Source organism: Dermacentor albipictus, chromosome 1, assembly GCF_038994185.2.
Source record: "Dermacentor albipictus isolate Rhodes 1998 colony chromosome 1, USDA_Dalb.pri_finalv2, whole genome shotgun sequence".
NCBI classification, from domain to species: Eukaryota; Metazoa; Arthropoda; class Arachnida; order Ixodida; family Ixodidae; genus Dermacentor; species Dermacentor albipictus.
The window spans coordinates 394934411-394947965 of NC_091821.1; the positions used below are offsets into that span (position 1 = coordinate 394934411).

The 13555-nt window shown below is 42.4% G+C and overlaps 1 protein-coding gene across 1 annotated transcript; it reads right to left on the reverse strand.

Moving 5' to 3' along the window:
* Positions 1 to 244: 244 nt before the first annotated feature.
* LOC135914913 (pyroglutamyl-peptidase 1) lies at positions 245 to 13058 on the reverse strand. The gene is made up of 6 exons (XM_065447857.1): positions 12815 to 13058; positions 12508 to 12549; positions 11870 to 12036; positions 11417 to 11527; positions 5929 to 6056; positions 245 to 3097 (listed from the first exon to the last, which is right to left on the reverse strand). The coding sequence occupies exons 1-6, from the start codon at positions 12933 to 12935 to the stop codon at positions 2848 to 2850; spliced, it is 819 nt and encodes a 272-aa protein (XP_065303929.1). The 5' UTR covers positions 12936 to 13058; the 3' UTR covers positions 245 to 2847.
* Between the last annotated feature and the right edge of the window lie 497 nt (positions 13059 to 13555).

A 13555-nucleotide genomic window follows, 5' to 3' on the forward strand; every position in this document is an offset into this window, starting at 1 on the left:
TGTGGTGAAACATACACACATTACCTAATAAGCTATAACTGATAAATGGAGCCCACTGAAAGCAAGACTGACTTGGTGGTTTGCTTATTGGGCACAAGTTTGTCCAAAATAATCTAATTCTTTAGGGTACATTCTTTGAATTGTGTACAAATACGAGCACAAAAGCAAACAATTTAAAATGAAATGGGCACCAACCACGCATATGGTGTCGCAAATATGAAGATATCACAACAGAACAGCACTCTTGCAGTATTCACATGAGAGCCTTTTATTTCATTTTGCCCCATGAAAGGAATGCATAGAAAAAAAGCTTCACTTTCTAGAACATGTCTACACAGTAAAACCCTTTAGATACACGCTCAAGTGATAAAAAGATGTCCAAAAGAATAAAACAAGTGCGTGTGGCACATGATATTCAGCTTCAAACGCTGCTTCGTTAGTAACAGACTAGGTTAAACACACAGAGATGCTTTGGTAGCTCAAGAGGTCACATCACAAGGTGCACAAACTCCTGTGACCCTGCCAAAGAGCATAATGGCACACTTTGAACGAAAATGCTTCGAGAAGTTGTTGGCATAATAGAACTTTAGAGACCCTCGCCAATGCACACACACAGGAAATATCCAATACCTTTTTCCTAAACAGTTTGCACTCTCCTTCACAAAATTTGTTATCTGCCCCACCATACACTGCTACCATACACTGTCAGTAACATCTCTTCGATGCATCCATTGACAGCTGTAAGCTCAGCTACAGTGTACTGCACGACAAGCACTTAAATGTGCTGGCAATGCACCTTATACCCTCTCACACTGGGCATTTTAATGTCATTCGAATCAAATGGAATTAGCATCGAATGACATTATTCGGCTGCTACACAGTAATATTTAATGCCATTAGCACCAGATGACTTGCACAATTGAATGAGTTCGAGGGACTCATTCGGCTTCGCACTCCAAGCGAACGTGTACTCTCAAGCCCAGAAACAAAGCAAAACAGGACAAAGCGTTTGTAAATTGAAAGCCGTACTCTTAAGGAAATAATAACTTTTCCGTGTTTTAATGGACTTGTTACTTTAAAGAAACAAAATCTGTATGGCAGGCTGTTGCAAAATTTTGTTACTCTCCAGCTCAGCAGCGCCTGGCCGCCACCCATGGCACCGCCACTCTGCTCGTTAGCCATATTGTAAACACTAGGGCGCCTGGTTGTACGTTTTGGTTAATCAGGCATCAGCAAGCACTTTATGTGCATTTATGCAAGCACTTTATATCTACCTTGTTCTACTTTAGTCTCCACATTTTTCGGGGTGATCACCATTGATATCGCCACCGAATGACAATTTTTTGAGTGTAGCACCTCCACGGGCTAATGACATTCGTTGCACTGAATGCCATTAAAACGCCCAGTGTGACAGGGGTATTAGTGGCCTATGGTGGTGAAAAAGTCAAACATGGGCATCAGCAACAAAATGTACTACTAACAGAACACCTTTGAGCTTGCTGTTAATTAAAAGCCAAATCATAGGAATACAAATGTTGTGAGAATAAGGTACAATAAAACCAGCGTTCTAGTAAAATATTCTAACACAGCTCATTCCAGTCAAAGCTGAAGAAATAAAAGAGTAGGGCCCCCCATTGTACATAATAATTTCAGAGTGCAGTATCTAAAGCATAACAGAGTTACAAAAGTAAAGTATAAGCAAAGTGAGCAGGTTCCCTGTAATTAAAGTTTATAACATATGCCCGTACTAAAGATTACATGTTCACAAAAAACACAGTCTAGTGAGTGCTGAAGGCAGAGAGAGAGAGTGAGAGAGAGAAATGGGGAGAGAGCCCATCAAGTTTGCAATACTAGCGATATAGATGAGATCAGATTACCCAAGTGTACATAAAATGAACCATACATTCAAATTCAACATTTATGTATGTCTAGTGTACTGAAAATCGCACACAACATGACATCATAGCCCAACATTCATGCAAGCCTAGAACACACTTTATCAGTTTTTATTTTTTGTATAAAACAATGTCAGAAGCTGTAACTCAGTAATCACTGCATTGCGAGATACTGGCTGGCTCTTTGAGCTTGTCTCATGCCCTGACCTAACAAAGCAGTAAAAGCTTATACTGGAGGAACAGTCCCTTCACAATACAATCGGAAACTTTTCATGACACTGACTTGAGAAATTTGACCAGCATCAAATGAGCACATGTTGAACTGTGTGCAACAACATTTTGAAGCACGGATACAGGAAAAAGGCTGTTTAGCACCATATAGCAGTGATAGCCACGGACTTGGAAAACACGAACTATTTGAAACTTCAAATAGTAATGCCACAAGGTCCGGTCGATGGTGACTGGTTAAACACTTAAAAAACTCAGTAGCTAATAGAAGTAGTCGCAGGAAGCAAACTGTGATCCAGCCTTGGAGTGCCACGTGCCATGTATTTTCAAGTAGAGATTGCACTAAAGGTAAACAAGTTCACCCCCAGCACAATTAACTCATTAATAATACCTTAACTTACACAGCACATAAAATTCAAGCCAAAACTAAGCTTGGTCAATGGCAAATAAAAGAATAATGATTCCAACAGTAGGTTTTGTACCTTACGGAGCTTAGAAAAGTTGTACAGCAATGCCTTTTACATTCTGTGAAGTCTTCAAATGCCAGAAAAAACAAAATATCTCGGAACGAGCCGCTAAAGCTGCTACAAGGCACGTTTTCTTTAACGTGAGCTCATTCAATGAATCAATGTGGTTCCAGGCTCATAGCATTACTACTTTGTAGAGACATGCCCACATGGTTAACTGTGATCTTACAAAGCTCGAATACATATAATGATGGACATCAGCTGCTTTCACTGCTGCTCCTTGTTGCAACAGCCGGCTTCTTCTTACTTTTACTCTGGTCAAGCTTAGCTTTAGCAGCAGACAACTTGCCCATACTCTTCTTTTGCTCAAGGAGCTCCAATACAATAGTGCTGACCGTGCAGGCAAGCTGTTGAACACTGTGGGGCTGATCTACAGGTGGCACATGGATGAATACGGTCCAAGGACTGATCCTTAGTGAGGTGAAGTAGATGAACTCACACAGGAACCTTGAGAACACACACACAAAAAAAGGATGAAGACATGATATGTACAGCTGCCAATCATGCAGCCCAATTTCCCTTTGCACTCTTATATGTAAAGCCATAATCTGAGTGCATTGCAGTTTGCAAGCTGTGAGCACAAAGAGAGCATGCCAAGTGGCAACCAGCAAGATACATTGTCATCATCATCATTTATTAACCCTTAAAGGCCCCTTTCGGAGTATTACACAAGGGGGAGGGGGGTAAAATGGGCACAGCTGTGAGCAAGGTGATTAGCTTTGAAAATGGGCTGTCAGTAACTGCTCAAATTTTGGGCCATCACAATCATTAACTATTGACTGTGGCAGCTCGTTCCAGTGCTCTACTGTGATGGGCAGGAAAGATTGATGAAATGCAGTGGTAGTTCCATGAAGACACTGTACACTTAAGCAGTTGAAAAGTCAACAGGAAGTGCAGTGAGGAGGGAGAAGTGTGTTATACAGCTAGGGTAAATAGTAGTGGAGTTTGTGAAAAAGACACAGTTGTGCAATCGTGCAGCGAGTTGACAAGGAGAGGGGGTTAAGAGAAGATTTAATGCAAGTGATATTTGTGTGCCAATTGTATCCTGAAATTATATATTCTAATAGATTTATAACTTATAGATTCTAATGCATTAACCAAGTAAGTCTGCTGAGGGCTCCAAATTGGTGATGCATATTCGAGTTTAGTGCAGATGAATGTTTTGTAGGTAAGCTTGCGAATAAAAGTGGGTGACAATGGTAGGGACATTTTGATTAAACCGAGCGATTTTGAACAGTCAGTTGCAAGTTGTCAGACGCAGCCAGGCCAGGTGATATGGTTCAATACTGTGAAGCCTAGAAGGCGGTAAATGATCTGTGGATGAGAGGACCAATGAATTAAGGGAATAGGGGTAAATGCTGCTGTTTTGTTTCCGAGAGATACACATGAACTTACATTTCGAGGTGTTAAGCACCATCAGCCAATGTGAACACCAAGAAGAAAGCTGTGAAGCTTCTGCGATTTTCAATAATGATGTTTGAGTTAAGTCCCACCACACGCAGCTTTTGGAAGTCTTTTAAATCTTCGCCACATCCTCGAACACATTAATGCATATAAGTAAAGATGCACTCATTCTCATGCAGAATAGATGACATAGGAAGGTGCTCTTGACAAGTGCTGAAGACAATGGTGCGTAAATCTCTAAAACATGCAACATTTTCATGTTTAAGTGACACAAATAATTTCATTTCATTTCATTTATTTTTCCCTTAAAGGCCCGAAGGCATTACATAAGGGCATAAGAGCATAATGAATAAGGCATAATTCCTAATAAGGTATCCTAATAAGGCATAATTAAGGCATAATAAGGCAATAAGGCATAATGAGCTCGAAAACTAGCAAAAAGTGAATGGCAGCGATAGACTGTTTATGAGAATAACAATAATTGGGCAAAAGAAGAAGAAAAGAAGGAAGAACATGCGAGACGAGACACAGAGAACATTTGGTAGTTGACATTGCCTTGTAATCGAGAGTTAGACGGGAGCCTGTCTGGTTGGGATGAGACATGACAAAGAAAGACATACACCAAGTAAAACTTATTTAATTAAAAGACGTTCATGATTGTGAACAAGGCCTCCACATGGAAGCCGAAACGTCTTGTTTTTAATAAGTTTTACTTGGTCGGTGTACGTCTTTCTTTGTCTTGACAACTGTAATAATGTGAATTACTGGTTCATTTCTTCTGCCAGGCTGCGTGAGGTGGCCGTAAGCTCTTCACTTTAGGCGATCTCCAAAGCCCAGTTGACGGCCCGCAGCTGGACTGTGGGATTTGAGCTAGACGCCGCTACCTCCCAGTCCGAAGTGTTATTAATGCTGAATTCCAATGGCGGAGTCGGAGCAAGTTTTTCTGCTCGTTTCGGAGCAAGTTTGTTTCAATGACAGAGTGAGGGCGGGAGTAAGGTGTTCCAATAAGAGAGTCGGAGGGGATTCAGAGCGGGAGTCATTCCGTGGAGCAGAAAAAGATGCTCCGCCAAAATCGGCAGAGTGGACTGGAACTCTGCGTGACGCATTTCCTTTATCATGTTCGTCTGCTGGGAGGCGCCACCGGTCACGACTCGCGAGGAAGCAAAAGCTGCTGCACGCTTGACGAGATATCCAATCCGCACTTAAAAAAAAAATCTGGTGAACGGCGCTGAAGAGACAAGTGACCAGTGCGGCGGTGCTGGGAGCAAACAGTGGAAGAAAATGACAACACGCAAGGTATCCTGGGCAACTCGTGATAGAACTTCCGCTTCCACCTTGCTCCGGCGGCGCAGGTTGTGTTCCACTCGTGAATCTGGAGCTTTGCTCTATGCCAGAGTCGAGTGCTTGCTCGTGGAGTCCGTCGGCTGCTCCGACTACGCCATTGGAATTCAACATAAGTTTGAGTTCCGCCCTAGGCTGCTGCTCAATACATGTGTCAAGTCTGCCTTATGGGCGTTGCAGTTCTTGCATTTAGGTGAGAAGCATCTTGGATATATTAGTGAGCACTTGTACGGGTTGACAAATGAGCCAGTCTGCAACTGTCTCATGGTAACTTGTTGCAATTTATCCAGTGATTTATGTGGAGGGAATATCTTTGCCTACCTTCGCGGTAGTGCATAGTAATTTCGCGGAATGACATCAGAGGTTGTCAAAAGGGGCGCTTCTGGTTACGAGAGCTTAACTTATTGTTTTTCCCTACTACCCCTTAGTTTGCAAGTATAAGAGAGAGCGAGGAAGGAATTGAGGAGTGATGGAGAGGAAGGAAAACTGAAAATGAAGGCGTTTGCTCATTCAGACCTGTGTACACTGCTTACCTGCCAGCATCATTTGAAATCTCAACGGGAACAGGGCAGCCGGCTGTCTTAAGCTTCTTGGTCAGGGCAACGAGGTCAAAGCAGGTGCGGAGTCGTTCGTTTTGTGGAGACACCCTACAGCATAGGCCCTGAAGAATCAGGTCGGTTGAGAGAAAATGACTCTGCCGTTAATATTTGTTCCGTGAAAGGTATCCTACAAGTGAATTTCATAATTACTACTAGAATGCTAGATCATGAGTCGTACCACGAGTGTAGCAGCTCCATGCCTCACTGCTACAAAGAAGACTGCATCACAGCTAAACTAACAGCGTGTTTAGAAATTATTATCCCCACTGGCATGCATATAATAGTGTGGATTATCAATCAGAATCAGTGCACTGAAAGAAAGAGGAAGCGTCCAAACAAAAAACACTAGCTATGATGACAGACTGAATATTCTTTCAAAATTTATTACATATTCTGGTACAACATGCAGCGCATGTCCTTTTTTTACGTCCCGCTTCTTGTTACTTTTGGAGCACTGACCTGCCTATACTCACGAAATGAACCAAATGGCACAAACTAAAGTTTTATTGTAAGCGTGTAGTGCAAGCTTAACTTTCTACCACCTTGGCATATGGTCAGTGTTTTGTTTCTAAAAAGCAATAGCACCCCTGCTGTTACAGCAGGTTTGCGAGGTTTTAGTGTTTCTAATATCAGGATTTTTTGCTGTCGAGACAACTGAAATTAAATTGAATATGGTCTGGCACACTGAGCAACAAGTCAAATATCCCTATAAGCAGAACTATTATATTATTGCAAATTTCCTATTTCCCGTTTTCTGGACCCTCGCTACAGGAGGGTACACAAGAATGAAAGTGATTGACATTTGTAACGAAATGGGCTATGTAGAAATCCCTAATGGTGAGGTCAATGCATGAAACATAAAGGGGGGCGGGGAGAATATTTGAAGTTTCCAACATGAATCCAATATTACACACTAACCATTCGTATATAAAAAGGACCCATTCAGTATTACTGAATATTTCAAACTAACCAGGCATTTTGCAACAAAGGACTGCGAAAGTATTGTAACTGTCCTCCATTTGCTAAACAAGGCATCGAAAATTATCAGAAGTGAAATGACAAAAGGTTTTGAAGGAATGCAGCAACAAGATAGATAATGAAAGTTTTGTTTCCAATCTTGCGGCAGAATCCTACATGACAACCTGCAAGTATTGCTTGCAGGACGTCATTTAATGTTTTTTGCAGTACAATTCGTGCAATTTTTATTGTTTACGCTACGACCAGAGATGTTTTCCTTAGAACTGACCTTTTTAACATGTCTTTACAGTACAGCACACAAGTGCAGTTTTTTTTTTGTCTTTTACCACAACTTCTGACCTTCTTTTTTGGCAACCATTTCTTTTGTGTTTTTGTAAAGTTTTTTTTCATATAGCAGCACTTCATTCTTACAAAGATTGTTTACAACCAGCTCTAAAGATTGTGAGATGCTATTCATGCACTTTATGTATTCTTGTGTTTGAGACTGATTCTTTGTCCATGACGGGGAGCTGTCTTCTTGTTCAGTTTTGACTAGACAGTACTGGTGTGGTACTCAATTATACAGAAATAAATATTACTGCTGTAAATAAGTATGTGTCTGTGGTTGACTATGCAATATTCTACACTCACTATTCAAATTTGATTCATATTAAAATATTTGGTATTCACCCACCTTTAATGAAAAGCAAAACTGACCACCGTGTAAGGCAGATGAACAGAAAGGACACACATGGTGTACAGTTGCGGACAAAACTTTGTGGACTATGAAGTGTCGGGCCAAAAACCTCACTGTCATCTGCAGCTGCACCAGTGTGGTTTCGAGACAAGCACATGTATCCTGTCTTACTTGCCTAGGTTCCAATTAAACTGTGAACCTAGCTGCTAGCAACTGCTGCACGTTACAGTATTTACAGTTGTATATGTCTGTATGATGTTGCCATGACTGGAAAATCTTTCCAGCATATGCATGAAACAAGTGTTGCTGTTTGGATGGCTCACCACACCCAACTCAGCAGAGACTACATTCTGCATATCACCACTGGCATAAAGATGTTAAGGTTAGCTCCTGCATAGATGCCTACACTTTATTTCATGCTTAACACAAACAGAGGGCAACGTTGTTGCAGCTACAGAAGCAGTGCTGTCATAGACTTCACACATTTCCCTAGGGCAGTTGCTTTTGATCTGCAACACTTTCTATGGAATATGTATTACAACTTGTGGCTATAAGGTTACATCAAATCCCATATTATTTGTGCCCGCTAATGGTTTTAGTCCCCAGTACAAGCTTTGCGCTGTGGCCGCTGCACGAACATGTCACTTTGCTCATTCAGTCACAAATAGGTTAGTGCTTAGACACCTTTCATGTAATTATGACATGATATTTTTAAACAAAAGAGTATGAGATTTAACCTTACATGGAAATACATGATGCATACCGATACAAGGGGTGCCCGAAAAGTTCACAGCCCACCCGTAAAATCTTTTTCGCATGGTTTTGTTTTGCAATGCAATATGCTATTCAGTTATTTGAATGGTCTCATGAGCAATCTGGATTTATTTTGTTCTTTTATTTGTTTCAGGTACAGTGGTATAAAGCAAGGTCACGAAGCTGAAATATGGAAATGGAGAAATTCACAAAGCGAGCAGGCATTCATTACTATTTGAAAGAAGGACTGACACCACAAGAAGTTCACAAGGACATGCTGAAGACATTAGGGAACAATGCTCCTTATTATGCTATGGTGAAAAAGTGGGTTGCCGATTTCAAGCAAGTCCAGACATCAAATGACGCTGCGCGCAGTGGTCGTCCCTCAACAGCATGCACAGATTAAAATGTCCAAGAAGTGCAAGACACTGTAACGGCTGATCGATGTGTCAGCCAGCGGCAAATTGCAGAATGTGTGGGCGTATCAGTGGAGAGGGTTGGCCATATCCTAACACAGCTCCTGAACATACACAATGTTTCAGTCCGATGGGTGCCCAGACTTCTGACATTAGAAAACGAACATCTGAGAGAACTTCCCTCTGCAGAAAATCTGCAACTGTTTGAAGCTGATATTAATCTTTTTCTGCAGAGATTCATTACAATGGATGAAGCTTGGGTACATCACTTTGGTCCCGAACCAAAAGAAGCCTCGAGACAGTGAAACATCCCACTTCCCCTCGTCCCAAAAAGGTAAAGGTGGTTCGATCTGCTGGCAAGGTTATGGCATCAGTGTTCTGGGATTGCAAGGGCATCATTCTCCTGGAATTCCTCCCAAAAGATCAAACCATCAACAGGGAATGCGATGCAGCTCAGATTTGTCCTCTGAGGTCTGCAATCAAGGAAAGGTGGCGAGGGATGCTCTTGAAAGGGGTGCTGTTTCACCAGGACAATGCGCCAGTTCACACATTTGGCGGTTGCAATGGCTGCAATTCCCTCCTGTGGTTTCCACCTGCTTCAGCACCCGCCCTATTCCGTTGATTTGGCTCCCTCAGACTAGCACCCATTCCCACAGATAAAAAAGCACCTTTTCTTTTGATGAAGCCGTCATGGATGCCGTAAAGGACTTTTTGGAGGAGTAAACAAAACATTCTAAGAAAGTTGATTAATAAAATTCCAAGAGCCATGGCATACAGGTGTGGCCGTCAAGAGAGACTATGTCGAGAACTGACTGCAAAATTTCGACCCGCGGTCACTACGTTGAGGTCAGGCCACAGAATTTTCAGGTGCACCTTGTATCTTGCTTTCTATATGACACATTATCTTTTGGCCATGAATGCAAGAAGTGAGAAAAGCCTCTTGTAGCCTTCACAGCTTTGCCTGCTATGCATGAAGTAGAGCATATATGACAGTACTACCTGTAATGTGTTTAGCAGAATGACCACAGACAGAAATTTGCAGCAAAGCTAGAAGCTGTACAGCAAGTTTGAGCAACACTGCATCTCTCCAGGATAGTGGTGAGACCTGCAGTCATGCTGTGACTGAAGGGTATACTACAAGTTTTAATCGGAGCATTATCTGTGGCTTGAAGACTGTGCAACCGATACATAGCAACTGGCACCCAAGGGAGAAAGATATACTGCAAGCTGTCATATGACACAAGAGGTTGTGTTAGCATGTGGCACATTCATGCGTCAATTTTTAACTTGCTCCAGTGGTTTACAAAATTTTATCCCTGCCTTTATGTCTGTTCCGTATTGGCCACTCAAAGTCACAGGTATGATAAACATGCAAGAAGCATCATGAAATTCTGCTCACAATTTCACTGCTGTGGCAGAGATCTGACATCAGCATGACTTCAAACAACCTTTGATTTGGAAATGAACCCTTATAAAAGAAGTGCAATCAGCTGAAAGTCATGAGCTGGAGCAGACTACAACAAAAGAAGGTGTGCACAACACTTAAAACAAGTCATGTATGCAAGACCAGTGATCATGATTGCAACTTGTTTCTAGCTCCCATAATCTCAAACGATCCTCGACTTGAAGCTCGTCCTCCACTCCACCAAGTCGAGCACAACGCCACCCCTTGACTGAAAAAGATGCCCCATTTCTCAAGAATTGCCATGCAGCCTCAATGAAGAGTAGTGACCAAGTCTGTCGAGGGGTGGAGCTGTGATCGACTTTCTCGAGTCAAGGTCAAGGGCCGAGAGGAAAAACATTCTAGAATATGTGAAGCGAGGGTGGGACTGTGTGATAAATACAGATCCCACCCTTTGAAGCATCGATTTTTCTTTTATTGGTGCAATTGATAAATTCTTAACTAATATGTACCTCACTACCTCTGTAGCTAGAAGTAACAGTGAGCATTACTAGTTGCAATAGCAGTTAGTTATTTCGCATTAATGCCACAGTGCATATGTGAACATGCTAGCTTTGTAATCAGCAGCCTCCTGCAAACATCATGTGATCATGTTCCTATACAAATGTGTGCTGCTTTCAAAATGAAGGTTGAAAGTCTGTGCTTGTGCTGCCTGTTTCATTTCTGAGTTGGTGCATTGCTTGCACTGTCCACCAATGGTATGGATTACTAACAAACCAGCACTGATATTTTTACCGAAGACTACTTGTGCGGAATGCAATCTTCCTTGTGTGGAACTGTCTGCAGTTGTTGGTAGCTTGCATGAAAATGTAAAAGTAAAAGTGTGGAGCCACTGTGCCATCACGATTTAACTGCTAAGGAGCACTAGTTGTTTAATGGCACTAGCTTGACAGAGGTGCATGACTCGGCCATTTTACATAGCTGTGCAAGACTCAATATGACAGATTTCCTTGATAGCATAACCAAAATGATTTATTGTACAGAATTGATAGACAGTCTTGAGATGCCGCCATGATTAAACTCTCCTTCCCCATTCAATTTCATGACCTAGTAGTGGTGTGTGAAGCTTTTCTGGAGCTTTCTAGAGAGCGCAGTCAATTCAGCAAAGGAACAACACAGAGATCACAGATATGTCACCTGTTTAGGTGTGGCACCCTTGTTGTCAGCAGCACAATAACTGCCATTGTAAGCTTGGTTTTCCACAACCAAGTTCCGGGCAGTGGCATTCATTCCACAGTGGACCACAAGCTGCAAAGGGCAAAGTCATATGGCATGAAAGCAGGCCTCTAAGCATCTAGATTATGTGGTATATGCAACATCTTTTGGACTTATCAATTACACCTTATGGGTGTGTCCCACTAAATCCAAGGGTCAACACCACCGTCTTCTAGTAGCACGTTGCAATATCAACGCGACATTTAAATTCAACATACTTGTTTTCTTTTAATGAATGAAAGCATCATGTCGGTGAACTGGAAACACCTGGCAGAAAGGTGCTGTGGTTCATCATAAGCTTTAGCAAGCAACATATTTTTATTCTTGTCACCAGTTCGAGAGGTCAATATGCAAAAGTACCCCAACCAGACTCACATCAGGCTTGATATCCTTCCACAACTGAGGCACCACGCTTGAAACAGTATCGTACTCTACTGGGACTTCTTTCGTCACGAGTCTCGTTCCAGGAATGCCAGTCTCGGCGAGGGCTTTGACCACTTCATTACTCGAATTGTGGCCGTAGTCACGGAACAGCCCGAACCCTGCAGGAACCAGCACAAAAAAAATCCGCAGCTACACTATACTATTATCAGGAAAAGATGACGCTATTGTTCATCATAAATGCTTCCCAAGGAAGTTCGATCGCAATGTTCGGGTCGCCACAACTCGCACCGTCAACAGCCGTCAGGACCTGCCCATATCACAACCCCTGCGAAACGCAACGCCCTTCTTCGGAGTACTGCGAGTCATGACAATCGCTCCAAGCAAAGTACAAATTTGACCGTGCGTGTCGAACACTTTGTGATGGTCGAAAAACAAGCTAGGCCTCGGGCGTTTAAGACCACGGACAGAAATACGTATGTAAACGTACTGTGTTATAAATATGGCCATGACAATTTTAAACTCGCAAGTAAGCTACAACGCCTCTCCGATTATTGCCGGGTAATTGGGGGCCATAAGGAAAACAAACATCACGTGCTCAACGGTTGATAAAGCGACCTCGCCAGGCTCACCTGTCAGGAGAACGGTCGGTTCGTTTTCAGGCAGGCACACACCTGGTAACAGAAAACAAGGCATGGATTTTTAAGATATTTTCTCTTTCGGGCGTTTGTGGTGGCGCCGTAATATGACGTTCGAATACTGACGCAAGTTCGACAAGTCACGTATGAGCGTGACAACTAAGCTCAAATTGTGCTGGAAGCTTGTCTAGCTTGCACAAAAAGGTCCGTTCCAATACCATAGAATCTTCTGGAAATTGCAAAGCCTTTCAGAGGCGAAAATTTCGTTGTAAAGACATTAGTGGAAACCAACAAAACTTACCGTTCAACGAGTCACTGCTCTTCGCCGCCATAGTAAATTCGAAACTGAAATCGCCGGGAACTACAAACGCATTAAAAAAAATATGTTTATACGCGAGATATGTGCTGCCGTCTGTATTCATAAAAAAGTCATGATGGCCAGGTTAGATGAAATAGCAGTAGATAAACTGCAGGAGAAAATAATTAATGCTGAAGTAGTTCGCGCGGTTCACGTGAGGAGTTGACCAGAGCGGAATAGCGTTACGTCAACAGTGGCGCAAGAATTCAAATGACTGCTTCGTTACAACTTCCTACACCAAAGCTTTTGGTGGCCTTGGATTAACGCAAATTACGTGCGAAATTATTTGTAACATTTGCCACAACCACAAGAAGTAACTGAGGCCGTGATATATCACTGTGTGATGTATTTGTCAGTTCGTCTCCAACATGTGTCACTCGTTCACGCAGATTTCATGAGGCAAACCTAGCGGACCTAGCCTCCTAAATTCTGATATAAATCTGACTCGCAGTAATTGTGGTCTCTTTCTTTAATACTGCTACTAAGCTAACGAACCTATGGTCGAGAAGCCTGACATCGGGAAAAGAGACGTGACACTTCGCGTCTAGCACCCGTCCGCTACTCTGGAGCCAGGAAGTTATATAAATCGTGATATTCCTTGCTTTGTACGTTCACCTTAATGCGAAATTAATGCTGCCACAATATGGCATTCCTGAAAGTCGAAATTTCTGCCTTTCTTTGCAA

What these genes read in the sequence shown, in the direction of transcription:
- LOC135914913 (XM_065447857.1), bottom strand. Translation starts at nt 12,935, where the DNA reads ATGAATACAGACGGCAGCACATATCTCGCGTATAAACATATTTTTTTT. An exon ending in GGAAGGATATCAAGCCTGAT is followed by an intron (nt 11,528 to 11,869) that starts GTGAGTCTGGTT and finishes TGCCCTTTGCAG; the next exon opens with CTTGTGGTCCACTGTGGAAT. An exon ending in AGGGTGCCACACCTAAACAG is followed by an intron (nt 6,057 to 11,416) that starts GTGACATATCTG and finishes CTGATTCTTCAG; the next exon opens with GGCCTATGCTGTAGGGTGTC.